Source organism: Lynx rufus, unplaced genomic scaffold (genome assembly GCF_022079265.1).
Source record: "Lynx rufus isolate CCGP_SWC_20201006 ecotype Redwood Valley unplaced genomic scaffold, mLynRuf1.p SCAF_9, whole genome shotgun sequence".
In the NCBI taxonomy this organism is placed as follows: Eukaryota; Metazoa; Chordata; class Mammalia; order Carnivora; family Felidae; genus Lynx; species Lynx rufus.
In genome coordinates this window covers 100,392,603-100,410,190 of record NW_025814897.1, presented here as the reverse complement: position 1 = coordinate 100,410,190, position 17,588 = coordinate 100,392,603, and the positions used below count along the sequence as shown (strand labels likewise).

Below are 17,588 nucleotides of genomic sequence, written 5' to 3'. Positions count from 1 at the left end.
TGAAACACTGCCAAATAAACTATGATTCGGAAAGGTTCAAAATCTGTTTCAATTAGTTTAGTGAGATTTCTGTGAAGTTTTTGCACCAAATAATGAGGTGCAAAAGAGAATACAGAAGAATAATAAACAGAAGAAAGTTGAAGGAAGGACATAAAGGGAATTTTTTTTTCCAGACTGAACTACTGAGAACGGAAAGGAGAATGAAGAGAGAGGAAAGTGAGGACTGCACAGGGACCAGGACAGCTGGGCTCTAGTTCTGATCATAAGTAATCTAGTAACTAACTTGAAAGCGTCATTTAGCTCTCCACTTCTCTCCCCCCACCCCCAACCATGTCCTGATTCTATATAAAATGACTGAGTGACGCTGGATTATCCACACGGTACCTGCCAATGTGAACATTTATGGATTCATATATAGGTCACTGAGATCCTAGTTCCTCACCGTCTATCAGTCTCTGGCATATACTGCATGTTCATTAAATCCTGTTGACTTAGTCCATACTACCCAAAGCAATCCACAGATTCAGTGCAATCCCAATCATAATTCCAATGGCATTTTGCACAGAAATGCAAAATTTGTTCTATTTGTATGGAAACAAATAGAACCCACTATAGCCAATTGTTAGAACTAATAAATGAATTCAGTAAAGTTTCAAGATAAAAGATCAATATACAAAACTCAGTTGTGCATCTATATACTACTAATGGAACTATCTGAAAGAGAAATTAAGAAAAAAATCTCATTTATGATTTCATTTAAAGGTATACAATACTTGGGAATAATTTTAACCAAGTTGGTGGAAAGACCTATGCACTGAAAACTATAAGACACTGATGAAAACACTGGAGACACACATAAATTAGAAAATATTCCATTCCCATAGATTTAAACAATAAATATTATTAAAATGTCCATACTACCCAAAGTAATCTACAAATTCAATGAAATCCCCATCATAATTCAAATGACATTTTGCACAGAAATATAAAAATCTGACCTAAATTTGGCACAGAAACAAAGAAAACCCTCCAGAGCCAGAAAAATCTTCAGAAAGAACAAAGCTGGAAGCATCATTTTTATTTCAAACTTTACTACAAACACATAAATCAATAGAATAGAATAGAATAGAATAGAATAGAATAGAATAGAATAGAATAGAATAGAAGAACCCAGGAACAAGCTCATGCATACACAGTATTTATGACAAGTCGCCAGGAGTATACAATGGGGATAGGATAGTCTCCTCAATAAAAAGTGTTTGGAAATCAGGATAGCCACACACAAAAGAATGAAACTGGGTCCCTTTTTACCACACACATATATCAACTCAAATGGATTAAAGACTTGAACATAAGACTTGAAACCATATCGTGAGGCTCTGCATTGATGGTGCAGAGCTTGCCTGGGATTCTCTCTCCCTCTCTCTCTCTGCCCCTCTCCTGCTCACCCTCTCAGTCTGTCAAAATAAATCATAAATAAACTTTAAAAAGCAAAACACTGGAAACAATAAAAATCCTAAAAGAAAAATTGGGAGAATGCTCCTTGACATAGGTCCTGACCTATGGTTTTTTTGGATTTGACACCGATTTTAAAAAAGCAGAAATAAACAAGTGGGGCTACATCAGACTGAAATCTTATGCACTATAAAGGAAACCAACAACATGATAAAGCAACCTAAAGAATGAGAGGAAATAGCTATAAATCCTATACCCGATAAAGGGTTAGTATCCAAAATATATAAATAACTTATTCAACTCAATAGTCAACACACACACACACACACACACACACACAAAATAAAATGTTGGGCAGAGAAATGAATAATGAATAGAAAGTTTTCCAAAGAAGACATACAAATAGTCAACAGGTACATGAAAAGGTGCTCAATGACACTAATCATCAGAGAAATGCAAATAAAAACCACAATGAGCTACTCCTTCACACCTGGCTATTATCAAAAAAGACAAGAAATAAGTGTTGGTAAGGATGTAAGGAAAAGGGAACCTTTGTGCACTGCTGGTGGGACTGTGAATAGGTACAGCCACTATGGAAAACAGTGTGAACATTCCTTAAAAAGAATTAAAAATAGAATTCCTATATGCCCCAGCAATCCTCCTTCTGGGTATTTATTCAAAGGAAGGAAAACAGTATATCAGGGAGATATCTGCACTCCCATGTTTATTGTAGCATTATTCACAATAGCCAAGATATGGAAACAACCTAATGGTTGTTAACAGATGATTGGATAAAGAAGCGACAGATATATAGATACATACATACACACACACACACACACACACACATACACACACTGGAATATTATTCAGCCATGAGAAAGAATGAAATCCTATCATTTCATCAACATGGGTTGTCCTTAAGTACATTATACTAAGTGAAATAAGTCATACAGTAAAAGACAAATACTGTATCATATCACTTACACAAAATCTAAAAAAAAAAATAGTAAATCTAAGAAAACTTGGAGAAACAGCAAAATAGTGGGTATGAGGGGCGAGGTGATAAAAGAAACAGAGATATTGTCAAAGGGTACAAACTTTCAGTTATAATGTCAAAGGGTGCAAACTTTCAGTTATGAGATTAACAAGCTCTGGAGATCTAATCCAGAGCATGGTGATATAGTTAATAATACTGTTTTATATAGTTGAAAGGTGCTAAGAGTAACTCTTAAATGTTCTTACACAAAAAAGAAATGATAAATGTGTCATGGGATGGAGGTGTTTGCTAATGCTATGGTGGTAATCTATTTGCAATATATAAATGTATCAAACCAACACCTTGTATGCCTTAAATTTACACGTCATAAACTACGTGTAAATAAATCTGGAAAAAATAAAGATGCTATTTATAATAGCAGCAAAGCCATAATGTTCCTAAGAATACATCTAGTCAAAGGAGCTGGGTGCAGCAATTTATCAACCTGATTTAAAACATTAAACACCACCAAAATAAAGAACATGACAAAGAATGTCAAGGTGTGTTCAAAACCTTGTCCAGATCTCTATCCTTTTTTTTTTTTTTTTAAACCCATAACCCTTTATATACTTTGCCAACAATTAACACATATTGTCTTGGGGCTGGAGTCAATTTCCCTATATTAATACACAGACATAAGTATCTGGGAATTTATGCCTCAACCCAAACCCAGAGAAGCCCTTAGCTAATGTCTAAACAGTCTGGGAGTATCAAAACTCCACTCACTTGTTTCTAAACACACTCCAGGCATAATTTACACTCCAGAGTTCTGCAAAATCAGTCTGAAGTGACCCTCTGCTGGAATTCACCTGAAACTGCATCCTTGTTCATATTTCTCTCTGTCCTGCTTCCTCTACTCCCTTAACAGTTTTCCTGGGAACAAATGTTTCATAAATCACTTATTGGTCACAGAACTCTATGCCTTTAGATTTTTCAGAAGACCTTGTTTACATTAACACATAAGCAAATCAGAGTTACCCCAATGTAAGTTCTTCCCAAAGATCTATAGAACAATACAATTCAAAACAAAATCCCAGTAAGTTATTTTGTGGAATGTGACAATTTAGATTTACAACTGTCTAGAAAATAAAGACTCAAAACAGACAAGATATTCTTTTTTTAATGTTTATTTATTCAAATATTTATTTTATTTTATTTTTTAGAGAGAGCACAAGGAGGAGAGGAGGGCAGAGGGAGAGAGAGAGAATTCAGGCTCTATGTTCCACATGGAACCTGACACAAGGCTCAATCCTACAATCCTGGGATCATGACCTGAGCTGAAATCAAGAGTTGGACACTCAACCTACTGAGCCACCCAGGTGCCCCAATGTGTATTTATTTTTGAGAGAGAGACAGAGCGTGAACACAGAACAAGATATTCTTTAAAAAATAGAATTAGAGAAACTTGTCCTACCGGATATCAAGACATAAATTATAGTAATTAAAAGAGTGTAGGTTTGGTCCAGAAACAAACTCATGAAAATACAGAAACTTGGGGCGCCTGGGTGGCTCAGTCTGAGCGTCTGACTTCGGCTCTGGTCATGATCTCGTGGTCTATGAGTTCGAGCCCCGCGTCGGGCTCTGTGCTGACAGCTCAGAGCCTGGATCCTGCTTCGGATTCTGTGTGTCTCTCTCTCTGACCCTCCCCCGTTCATGCTCTGTCTCTCTCTGTCTCAAAAATAAATAAACATTAAAAAAAATTTTAAGGGGCGCCTGGGTGGCTTGGTCGGTTAAGCGTCCGACTTCGGCTCAGGTCATGATCTTGCGGTGCATGAGTTCGAGCCCCGTGTGGGGCTCTGTGCTGACAGGCTCAGAGCCTGTTTCAGATTCTGTGTCTCCCTCTCTCTCTGCCCCTCCCCTGTTCATGCTCTGTCTCTCTCTGTCTCAAAAATAAATAAACGTTAAAAAAAAATTTAGAAAAAATAAAAAATTTTAAAAATTAAAAAAAAAAAGAAAATACAGAAACTTGATATATGTCAGAAGTGGCACTGTAGACGAATAGAGAAAAGGACTATTCAATAAATGATGATGGAATATTTGGTTTTCCATAAGGGAAAAAATAAAATTGAATCCTTTCCTCCACAATGCCCAATAATCAATTTTAAGTAAAATAAGAAATTAAGTAAAAAGGCACAACTTTAAAATCCTGGAATATCAATTAATATCACCCTGACCTTGACCTAAGAAACTATTTCTTAAGGCACAAAAAGCACTAACTAACAATAATGGAAATTTAAAACTATTATACACTGAAAACAAAAATGATAAACACAGCATAAAGTGAAAAGACAAGTTATGAGCTAAACTTATCATCAACATATCTGACAGAACATTAGCCAAAATATACACAAAACACTTAGAAACCCATTTTTTTTCATTCAAGAAACTCAAGAGAACAACAAGCAAAAGATAATAATTGACAATTCACAGGGGAAAAAAGCAGCAGGTAGGACACGAACCATGAAAATATTCTCAACCTCATTAGTATTACATGAGGTTAGAATTACATGCCACATATACATGCCACATAACCTCATTAGAATTACATGCCACATATACCCTCTAGATTGGCAAAACCATTCAGAAGTCTTGGCAATACTATGTGTTGGCAAGAATGTACATCAACAAAATCTCTTATGCATTACTAGTGGGAATAAATACTACCACCACCGTTTGTTTTCAAAAGCAAGTTGACATTTTCGTTGTAAAGTTGAACATTTGCCTACTCTTTAACACAGCAATTCCATCCCCAGGTATCTATCACAGGTGAACTTCTCCACATATTCAAAAACGCTCATAAAAGCACTCTTAGCATGAAAACAACCAAGGTAGATTGACAGAACAGGAAAATACTACATATTCACCCAATGGAATATTGTATCCTGGGACAAACGGTGAAATACGGTGACAGGCAAAAACACAGATGAATCTCTGAAATTCATTCACGTTGAGGGGAAAAAAGCAAGTCCAGGAGACAATACATGTATAACAACGTTTTTATAAAATGAGAAACAAGCAAAACTGAATAAGTATTGTTAAGGCATATAGCCACATGTTGGAATATTTTCATAAAGTAAGGAAACTGAAAGCCTATCTTCAGTATATTGGTTATCATTTATGAGAAACAGAATAGAGGAGAAGCACACAGATACAAATTACTGGGATCATTTTGGTGCTTGATTGGATATCAAATTCATGGATGTCCAGTAAATAATTATGTTTACAATGCGTGTGTCATGTGTTCCTTTGTCTCAAACATTTTTAAAGGCAGGTAAGAAAAAAATACTTTTTTTAATGTTTTATTTATTTTTTGAGAAAGAGAGCATAAGGGGGGGGGGGGGGGCAGAGAGAAGGGAACCGAGGATCCGAAGCGGGCTCTGTACTGACAGGCTGACAGCAGAGAGCCTAACGTGGGGCTCACGAAACACAAGATCATGACCCAAGCTGAAGTCAGATGCTCAACCAACGGAGCCACCCAGGTGCCCAAAAATTACTTTCATGAAGGATATCTGCCTGAGGGCGGGGGGGGGGGGGGGGGGGGGGCGGGGTGCATTTGACTTCTAGTCACTTTCCTTTTCTGCCTTCACTGCAGGTGCTTCCAACCTCCAAGGAGTTCATGGTCCTTTCCCCAAAACCACAGCTCCCACAACATCCGTTGTCTACTCTCTCTTCAATGAGGCAGAAGAAATAAATGTGCAGTAAAAATTACATGTTGTTTACATTTGGAATTAAGCAGTCCTCCAGGGAGACTCCGTACTGGAGGGTGAATGAAAGTTGACGAAAAAAAGGTTATTAAATGGAGTTTAAAGAAAGCATAAGAGCGAGTGGCTTCAGGGTCCAGCCAAGAAGCTTCATCGATTTACAACTACCAGAATATCTGTACTATGAACATTAAAATGGGGTTTCACTGAGGGAAGAGGAGTAACTGGGGAACAATGAGATCTTCTTAATTTGATGGTGTTTTCTATGGTGATCAGGGCACTAACTAGCAATTGGAAGTCCTTGTATGTGACTCCATATAAGTAATTTGGCCTGTGTCTCTCTACACTCGCATTTATCTTCAAACCTGAACAGACATCCATGTTCCCATTCTTCCAAGGACTTTTTTTTTTTAAGTTTTTTCAACGTTTATTTATTTTTGGGACAGAGAGAGACAGAGCATGAACGGGGGACGGGCAGAGAGAGAAGGAGACACAGAATCGGAAACAGGCTGCAGGCTCTGAGCCATCAGCCCAGAGCCCGACGCGGGGCTCGAACTCACGGACCGCGAGATCGTGACCTGGCTGAAGTCGGACGCTTAACCGACTGCGCCACTCAGGCGCCCCAAACTTCCAAGGACTTTTAAAGGAATCATTTATTCAACACAGATAAAGCTGATCTATGAAAACTTCTCAGGATATTGTGCTTTTGAGGGGTCCACTGCTGTTTTATGCTATTATTCTAATAGTCAAGATGAACATTTGTACTTAGATTAGGCATCAGACGGAACGGAGTTTTTCAACACTGCCGTCCTCACCCAAACCCGATCACACTTCTGATGAGTATGTCAACTTCATGAGATTGTCCTCACAACTAAAGTGGTTAATACAGTCAAAACAGGGAGAACAGGGATTCCAGTTCGGTTCCCACTGAAGGAGCTTGGAAGTCTCCACTCCATCCTAAGCAAAAAAAAGCTGAACAGACTGAAAAGCCAACAACTCCTCTTGGGTCCGTAAGAGGGAGTACACAGGGCAAAGCCCTGCCCCCAAGACTAGGGAGAAGACGGAGCAACGCAGGGGTTGCAGCCTCCCAGAGCAGAGATGCACAAGAGGAAACCACAGCAGGGATCAGGGCCGGGGTAGGAAAACCTGAACTATAATCAATGAAGCGCGGGTAGCTCAGCATGAACAAGTCTGGGAGTTAAAAACCCCAGAAAACCCAGTAAGGAGGCCGCCCACAATATTGCGAGATTGACCTACAGGAGCTCGACCAGGTGCCCACAGTAAATATCAGAGAAAAATCCCCTCGTACTTCCAGCAGGGAGCGGAAAAGAAAAGGAACCGTGTTTAAATGTACCAGAACTGCTATTCTTCCCAAGGCCCGCAGGAGAAACTAGTTAACCAGCACTAACCTGGGGGAAGGGGGAACACCCAGCTCCTGTCAGCTGCAGACACCCTCTCTGAGGGGAGAGAAAACAAAACTGCCAAACTCTTGTGAAGTTCACAGTCCGGAGACAGAGACTCACTAAAAACACTTAGTGTCTGGCATACTGAAAGAATTCAGTAACAGTAACTTTTATCACCTACGTAAATGTAAGTTTCATGAATGCAAAGATTTTGTCTGCTGCTTTTCTGCTGTCCCTCTAGCTCCTACCCAGGAAAGGCACCAGGGCCATGGTCTGGGGCCTGGGCCCCTCCTTCCTTCCGTCCTTCCCCCACCTTCCCAGCCAGGTGGAAAGTTTAGTCTCTGAACCTCCAGAGTAAGGACACAGGGCAGAAAGGAAGGGGGACTGGAAGTAGCAAAAAGCCCAGGACCTGTTCCTTGTGGACCTGCCCCCCAAACCCACCGCAGCCTGCCGAAAATAGGGGGTCGGGGGGGGGGGGGGGACAGCCAACGCTGAGGGCCACAGTCTCCCTACACCTTCACCTCACCCCAGGCTCCACCCTAATCCACACTCTCACCTCAGAGGCCTTTGTTTTGTTCCCCAAATTCAGCCACCTCTCTGAGGAAGGGCTGGGCGGCCTGCATTGAATAAACTCAAAGCCAGATGGAAAAAAATAAAAATAAAAGAACGTACCTACCACATGTTAAGTCATCGATAAACATTTGAGAAGCGAATTAATCCACCTGGCATTTAGGAGAGTAGTCAGGGTTTTAGGACAACAGGACCACAGCATAAACAGTGTGGGAGCGACCTCTGCACAACAGACTTTCATACAGGACTTTACAAAGCAACTTTCCGAAGACGCTGGAAGCTTGTATTGTTACTGTCTCCATTTGGAAATGAGGAAATTGACACCCAACAGGGGCGAATGACCCGTGAATGGTTCATTGTTGCAGGAGGTCATTGAGAGGTCATGACTGCTGGTTGGCCCTCAAGCCGTATCCAAAGAATTGGAGGATCCCCACCAGCCCCTCTCCAATGAACGTTCTCTCTGCCCACCTTCCCTCAGCCGCTTCCAAGCACTCACCTTGAGAGTGTAAGGAGTTATTGAAACCATCTGGACTAATGGTCTCTGTATAACCTTTTAAGATTCTGGCAGCAGGTGCGGAAATCTACTGGTCTGGGTCCCACTTAAGACAGCCTCCTATGTAACTTATTAAACCTGCTCATTAAACCTGCCCCTACAGATCTGGAGCGGCCTGCCTCTTTCTTTGGCCTCTCCCTGCCCGAAGGGCGGTTTGCAAACCAACATTAATTAAGCAAGATGTCCAGGGCAGCCCTCCTAATCCATTCTGCATAAACTTTCCCTCTAGCAGCAAAACGAAGGAAGACAGAAGGGGATAAATGGGAGCTGATGAAATTACGAAGTGGGGTTCATGAGCAAACGGCTAAGAAAGAATTCTTGAGACATTTTGGTGCAAAAAAAGGTGATTTTATTATAGCACAGGGACAGGACCCCTGGGCAGAAAGAGCTGCACTGGGGTTATGAGGAGTGACTCATAGACTTTTAAGTTTGTGGAGGGAGGGAGGGAGGATAGAGATAGTTTCAAAGGAATTTCTGTATGGTGAAAGCAGGGTCTTACAAGACCCTGAAGATTTAGCTATTGTCAAGGTAAGGTTGCCTTTAATTTTTAATGAAATGTAGACATTAAGGCAGCAAGAAACTCCTTGAGGCAGTTATTCACTGTAGGTCTCTGGTATCAGTGCAATGCAAGCTGTAAGGAGATTTAATTTAAACTACATTTTTCTTGTCTTTGTTGCCCTCATCAGGGGCCACAGTCCCTGCTCTGCTGGAGACAGAAAAGTGCTGACAACTAGCCTTCCCTGGCTCTGTTCTCCATCCTCACTGGTCACCACCAATCCTTGGTCCTTCAAAACTTCCTGGTCCATCCTACCCAGTGTCCATTCACTCAGTTGTTAAGCTTAAAAATAAAACTGCCCATTATCTTACCAGCAAAAACCGGTTTAAAGGGGAATAGCACAGAATTGCAACCCAGAATTAGATAACCATGGGAAACCACAGATAAATCCCTGAAATTAAGGAAAGGAACACTCTTTTATAGAGGAAGGGGGGATGGGGGGCAGTGGCTGTTCTAAACACAAAATTCACTGGAGTAAACTGGGAGTTCTCAGCATAGTGTCTTTTCATTGGCTGAGCTGTGGCTGTCTCTCATTTGCTGGGCTGCTGCCTGGAGCAGAGCGGACTTTCTTCCTCCTGCAGGGATAGTAAAGCTGTATGGCCTTCTAACGTCCTCTTTTCCTGTGGACACTGCTTTTGAGGACCGTGGTGATAGGGCATGAGTGCTCCCCCTGCTGGCCTCCTGACTCCATTTCAGTGAGGACCCCCTGTATTAATTTTCACACGGTCTTTGTCAAGATGTTCTGAGGTGAGGAGTGCCCTGAAAGTGGACTTAAGAGACCTACATTCTGGTCTCCACCTGGCTCAGGGTCTATTTGGTGACTTGGGGTCAATCCTATAACCTCTCTACACTTATTTATTCATCTGCCGGCTAAGAGCATGAAATGAAGGACCACAAATAAAGTGACTTGGAGGTCATGAGAGAATAAATGTCACTGAGCACTATGTTAGCCACAATAAAGGAATTATGTAGTAGTATTCTCCATGGTTGTAGATGAGCTGCTCAGCCTTCCTGGAGGTTCCCTCAATTATAGACCTCACAGGTTTCCTGAATGAGCCCTTCGGTATCACTAAGAGCCTCCTGGACTGTGATCCTCTTGTGGGGTAGAGGTTACATCTTACTTTTATTCGTATCCCCAATGCTTCCCTGACTGCAGACAATAAATACTTAATGAATGAAAGGTTGAAGGAATATGTGGGATTATTATTATTACACAGTTGTCATTACAAGCATTAAATTGGAGATGTTACAAGATGGGAAGTCTCCCAAGTTCCAGGCTTAATGAGATTCCCTGGACTGTCACTTCTCCCCTGTACTCCCTTGTACCCTAAACAGTTTCCTCATGGCATTTTTCACCTCATTATTCCTCAACGTGTAGATCAGAGGGTTCAGCAAAGGTGGCATGACGATGTTAAAGAGGATGACAAGTTTGTCAGCAGCCAGGGTGGTGGAAGGACGAATGTACATGAACATGGGGGGCACGAGGACCAAAATGACCGTGATGATGTGTGAGCCACATGTGGACAGAGCCTTGCGCCGGCCCTCAGATGACTGGCGTCTCAGGTTCAACAAGATGACCACATAGGAGATGATAAGGATGATAAAGGACACCAAAGAGATCATGCCACTGTTGGCCACCACAATGAGCCCCACCACATAGGTGTCTGCACAGGCCAGCTTCAGCAAGGGATGAACATCACAGAAGAAGTTGTCAATCTCATTGGGCCCACAAAAGGGCAGCTGGACTGTCAGGAGTGTCTGTAGGATGGAATGCAGGAAGCCAGCCACCCAGGAGGCCCCGGCCAGCAAGCCACACTTCCACTGACCCATGATGGTTGTGTAGTGCAGGGGTCTACAGATGGCCACATAGCGGTCATAGGCCATGGCTGTGAGGAGGAATATCTCAGTGCCACCAAAGAAGTGGGCAGAAAAGAGCTGGGTCATGCAGCCGTTGAAGGAGATGGTCTTACGCTCCACAAAAGTGTCTGTGATCATCTTGGGTGTGGTAGCAGATGGATAGCACATGTCGGCAAAAGAGAGGTGGCTGAGGAAGAAATACATGGGAGCCTTCAGGGTCTTGCTTGCATTGATGGTGATGATGACCAGAAGGTTCCCCAGGATAGTGAGTACATGGAAGAGGGAGAAGACCACGAAGCACACATACTGCATCTCCCTGCTCTGGAAAAGGCTGAACAACACAAATTCAGTCACATTGTTCTTGGTTCCCATGGCTTCTCTGAGCACAAAAAAAGTAGTTAGCTCTGCAAGAACACAAATTATGTGATATAAGAAACTTTCGACAATCCAGGGAATCAGAAAACTGTTTTCAGGTCTAAATGATTCTAACACTGGACCTGTTTGAGGGGAGGGTCCAAGATGGCAGAGGAGCATGGAAGTTTTTTGCTTCTCTTGTCCCTGAAATGCAGCTAGATCAACACCAAACCATCTTGCACACCTAGAAAATTGATCTGAGGAGTAACAGGACATTCTGCACAACTTGAACTTGGCAGGTACACAACAAAGAGAGGTACACTGGGGGAGAGAGAAGCCATAGAGAATAGAGAGCTATTTTTGCTTGCGGAGAGAATACGGAGACAGGGCGGGGGCGAGGGGGGAGCAGTACAGGAAAAGCACTCACCCTGAAAGCAGATGGAGAGTAAGAGAAGGAGTGGAAGCACCCATAAGGGACTTAACAAGAAAGGGAGAAAAGAGAAAGGAGAAGGTTTAAATACCGTTAAGACTCTATAAACAGAGGAGCAGAGAGTCTGAAACTCTGCAGCTCGATACCTGGAAGAGCTCTGGTGGGAAGGGCAAGTCCCCAGGAGCAGACAGCATGGGCCAAGGGGTCCTCAGACCACTTGGGGAGAGGCAGTTCACCTGCTGAGAGGACATTTGGTAGAGGCTGTGGCTGCTCCCAACAGGCAAAGGTCTCAGCAGACCTCAGATAACAGCCATGTTTGCTGGTGTGCGAACACGGACATTAAAAGCCAATGAAGCCTGTCGCCAGATGTGTGTTGTGATTTAACATAATCCCTGAAACACTGCTGCTACATGATCCCATGAACTTTTTCCTGGGGGGGGGGGGGGGGTGGCAGTCTCTGGGCATCTGTACCAGTGCAGTCACTCAAATGTTCCAGGGGCAAGCTGGCACCTAGCCATTGCTTGGCAAGACCCTCCCCCAGAGGATCTGAGCAGGTCAAAGCTGCAGGATCCTGAGAAGTGAGGGGTTTGGAAACACAGTCCCATCTAAGATAAAACTCAGGAAGGAGGTGCTGCCTGGCAGGCTGATGGCTTAGTTGCAGGCAGTGTGGAAGCAAGGAGTGGATGGAAGCCAGAGATAAAGGAGGGGTGCACAATTGCCAGTGGGTAAGAGCAGAGAGTTCTGATACTAGAGACTGGGTAGCTGAGATGCCATTTTCACCTCTCCCATGCATGCACATACACAGGTACACAACAGGGCCACAGTGATCAACCCCAGTAAGCTAAGCAGTGCCATCAAGTAGAGAATGGAGCCATTACACCAAGCCTCATTCAACTTCACCAACCACACTCTAGAAGAACAGTACAAGTCTCTCCACCTGCTTAGTTTATGGACTATAAAGTGCTTCATTGTTTTATTTCTAGGGGAAATGACATAATTTCAACCATATTTCATTCTGTTTGCTGGTCTATCTATTCAAATTTTTTACTTTTTATTAATCCTGAATATAGAAAGAGAAAAAATTTATTTTTATTTTCTGTTTTTATAAAAAAGATTTTTGTTTCCACTATATTTTTTACTTTTGTAAATATTTTTTATTCTATTTTACTTTCATCATTTAATTTTATTCTATTTTATTGTATTCATCTTTTAAAATTACCAAATGTTTTCCTTCTTTTTTTCCTTTTCTTTTCTTTCTCTTTCTTCTGTATTCTATCAAGCTTCAACCAAAGCACGCCTAGGACCTAGAATCAAAGTTGTATTTGATTTTTTGTGTTGTTTTTAATTTTAATTTTTTTTAATTTTATTAATTCTTTTTCTTCCTCCAAAATGACGAAATGAAGGAATTCACCCCAAAAGAAAGAACAGGAAGAAATGACAGCCAGGGACTTAATCTACAAAGATACAAGCAAGATGTCTGAACCAGAATTTAGAAGCATGATAATAAGAATACTAGCTTGGGTGAAAAAAGCATAGAATCCCCTTCTGCAGCGATATAAGAAATAAAATCTAGTCAAGATGAAAGTAAAATTGCTATAACCGAGATGCAATTGTGAATGGATGCCATGGTGACAAGGCTGGATGAAGCAGAGCAGCAAATCAGCACTATAGAGGACAAATTAGGAGAATAATGAAGCAGAAAAAAAGATGGAAACTAAGGCAAAAGAGCACAATATAAGAACTAGAGAACTCAATGACTCATTAAAAAGGAACAACATCCAAATCATAGGGGCCCCAGAAGATGAAGAGAGAGAAAAAGGGGTAGAAGGGCTATGTGAGCAAATGATAGCAGGAAACTTTCCTAACCTGGGGAAAGACACAGACATCAAAATCCAGGAAGCACAGAGAACTCGCATTAGATTCAACAAAAACTGACCACCACCAAGGCATATCAAAGTCAACTTCACAAAAACTCAGGCAAGGAAAGAATCATGAAAGCAGCAAGGGAAAAAAAGTCCTCAACCTATAAGGGAAAACAGATCAGATTCACAGCAGACCTATCCACAGAAACTTGGCAAGCCAGAAAGAAGTGACAGGATATATTCAATGTGCTGAAGAGGAAAAATATGCAGCCAAGAATTCTTTATCCAGCAAAGCTGTCATTCAAAATAGAAGGAGAGATAAAGAGTTTTCCAGACAAACAAAAACTAAAGGAGTTTGTGACCACTAAACCAGCCCTGCAAGAAATTTTAAGGGGGACTCTCTGAGGGAAGAAAAGACAAAACAAAACCAAAAGACCAAAAGCAACAAAGACTAGAAGACCAGAGAACACCACCAGAAACTTCAACTCTATAAGCCACCCTGGTGCTAAATTCATATCTTTCAGGGCTCACTCTAAAATCAATGAACTAAACGCTCCAATCAAAAGAAACAGGGTAATATAATGGATAGGAAAACAAGATCCATCTAGAGGGTATTATGCTAAGTGAAATTAATCAGAGAAAGACAAATATCATATGACTTCACTCATATGAGGACTTTAAGATACAAAACAGATAAACATAACGGGAGGGAAGCAAAAATAATATAAAAACAGGATGGGAACAAACATAAGAGACTCTTAAATATGGAAAACAAATAGAGGATTACTGGAGGGGCTGTGGGAGGGGGGATGGGATAAATGGGTAAGGGGCATTAAGGAATCTACTCCTGAAATCATTGCTGCACTATATGCTAATTAACTTGGATGTCAACTAAAAAAATAAATCAAATAAAAATACCAAAAAGAAAGAAAGAAAGAAAACAAGATCCATCTATATGCTGTTTACAACAGACACATTTTAGACCTACAGACACCTTCAGCATGAAAGTATGGGGATGGAGAAAGTATGGGGATTATGCTAATGGTAGCTAAAAGAAAGCCAGATTTGTCATACTTATATCAGACAATCTAGATTTTAAAATCAAGACTGTAACAAGAGATGAAGAAGGGAATTATATCATAATTAAGGGGTCTATCCACCAAGAAGACCTAATAATTGTAAACATTTATGTCCCAAACTTGAACACCCAAATATATCAATCAATTAATCACCAACATACAGAAACTCATTGGTAATAATACTATAATAGTAGGGGATTTCAACATCCCACTTACAGCAACAGACAGAAAATCAACAAGGAAACGATGGCTTTGAATGGCACACTGGACTGGATGGACTTAACAGATATATTCAGAACATTTCATCCTAAAGCAGCACAATACACATTTTTTTCAAATGCACATGGAACGTTCTCCAGAATAGATCCCATACTGGGACACAAATCAGCCCTCAACAAATACAAAACGATCGAGATCATGCTATGCATATTTTGAGACCACAATGCTATGAAACTCAAAATCAACCACAAGAAAAAATTTGGAAAGACAACAAATACCTGGAGACTAAAGACCATCCTACTAAAGAAAAAATAGGCTAACCAAGAAGTTAAAGAGTAAATTAAAAACTACATGGAAGTTAATGAAAATGAAAACACAACACCCCAAACCTCTGAGAAGCAGTCATAAGAAGGAAGAACATAGCAATCCAGGCCTTCCTAAACAAGGAAAAAAGGTCTCAGATACACAACTTAACTTTACACCTTAAATACCTGGGAAAAGAACAGCAAATAAAACCAAAACCAGCAGAAGACAGGAAATAATAAAGATTAGAACAGAAATCAAGGCAATCAAAATCAAAGAACAATAGAACAGTTCAATGAAACCAGGATCTGGTTCTTTGAAAGAATTAACAAAATGGATAAACCCCTAGCCAGTTTGATCAAGAAGAAAATGGAAAGGACCCAAATAAATATAATCAAGAATTAAAGAGGGGAGATCACAACCAACACTGCAGAAATACAAACAATAGTAAGAGAATATTATGAGCAATTATATGCAAATAAATTAGGCAGTCTGGAAGAAATGGACAAATTCCTAGAAACATATAAACTACCAAAACTGAAACAAGAAGAAATAGAAAATTTGAACAGACCCATAAACAGTAAAAATAAAATAAATTAGTAATCAAAAATCTCCCAAAAAACAAGAGTCCAGGGCCAGATGGACATTTAAAGAAGAGTTAACACCTATTCTTTTGAAGCTGTTCCAAAAAATAGAAATGGAAGGAAAACTTCCAAACTCATTCTGTGAAGCCAGCATTACCTTGATTCCAAAACCAGGCAAAGATCCCACTAAAAAGGAGAACTACAGACCAATTTCCCTGATGAACATGGATGCAAAAATCCTCAACAAGATACTAGCTAACCGGATCCAACAATACATTAAAATAATTATTCACCATGGACAAGTGGGATTTATTCCTGGGATGCAGGGCTGGTTCAATATCTGCAAAACAATGTGATACATCATATCAATAAAAGAAAGGATAAGAACCACATGATCCTCTCAACAGATGCAGAGAAAGCATTTGACAAAATACAGCATCCTTTCTTGATAAAAACCCTCAAGAAAGTAGGGATAGAAGGATCATACTTTAAGATCATAAAAGCTATATATGAAACACCCACCACTATTATCATCCTCACAGGGGAAAAACTGACAGCTTTTCCCCTAAGGTCAGGAACACAACAGGGATGTCCACTCTTGCCACTGTTATTCAACATAGTACTGGACGTCTTAGCCTCAGCAATCAAACAAAGGAATAAAAGGCATCCAAATCAGCAAGGAGGAAGTCAAATTTTCTCCCTTCACAGATGACATGATACTTTATATAGAAAACCCAAAAGAGGGGCGCCTGGGTGGCGCAGTCGGTTAAGCGTCCGACTTCAGCCAGGTCACGATCTCGCGGTCCGTGAGTTCGAGCCCCGCGTCGGGCTCTGGGCTGATGGCTCAGAGCCTGGAGCCTGTTTCCGATTCTGTGTCTCCCTCTCTCTCTGCCCCTCCCCCGTTCGTGCTCTGTCTCTCTCTGTCCCAAAAATAAATAAACTTTGAAAAAAAAAATTAAAAAAAAAAAAGAAAACCCAAAAGATTCCACCAAAAAAAACTGCTAGAACTGATCCATGCATTCAGCAAAGTTGAAGGATATAAAATCAATACACAGAAATTGGTTGCATTTCTATACACCAATAATGAAGCAACAGAAAGAGAAATCAAGGAATCAAGGAATCGATCCCATTTACAATTGCACCAAAACCCATAAAATACCTAGGAATAAACAAAACCAAAGAGGTGAAAAATGTATACACTGAAAACTATAGAAATCTTATGAAAGAAATTAAAGGAAACACAAAAAAATGGAAAAATATTTCATGCTTCTGGATAGGAAGAACGAATATCGTTAAAATGTTGATACTACCCAAAGCAATCTATATATTCAATGCAATACCTATCAAAATAACACCAGCATTCTCCATAGAGCTAGAACAAACAATCCTAAAATTTGTATGGAACCATAAAAGACCCCGAATAGTCAAAGCAATCCTGAAAAAGAATACCAAAGCTAGAGGCATCACATTCCCAGACTTCAAGATGTATTACAAAGCTGTAATCATCCAGACAGTATACTAATGGCACAAAAACATACACTTAGATCAATGGAACAGAATACAGAACACAGAAGTGGAACCAGAAACCTATGGCCAACTAATCTTTGACAAAGCAGGAAAGAA

The 17,588-nt window shown here is 40.7% G+C and overlaps 1 protein-coding gene across 1 annotated transcript; it reads right to left on the bottom strand.

Annotated features, from left to right (window-relative positions):
- Positions 1 to 10,576: 10,576 nt before the first annotated feature.
- Positions 10,577 to 11,506, bottom strand: LOC124506247 (olfactory receptor 4S1). Its single transcript, XM_047072271.1, has one exon. The coding sequence runs from the start codon at positions 11,504 to 11,506 to the stop codon at positions 10,577 to 10,579; it is 930 nt and encodes a 309-aa protein (XP_046928227.1).
- Positions 11,507 to 17,588: the final 6,082 nt, after the last annotated feature.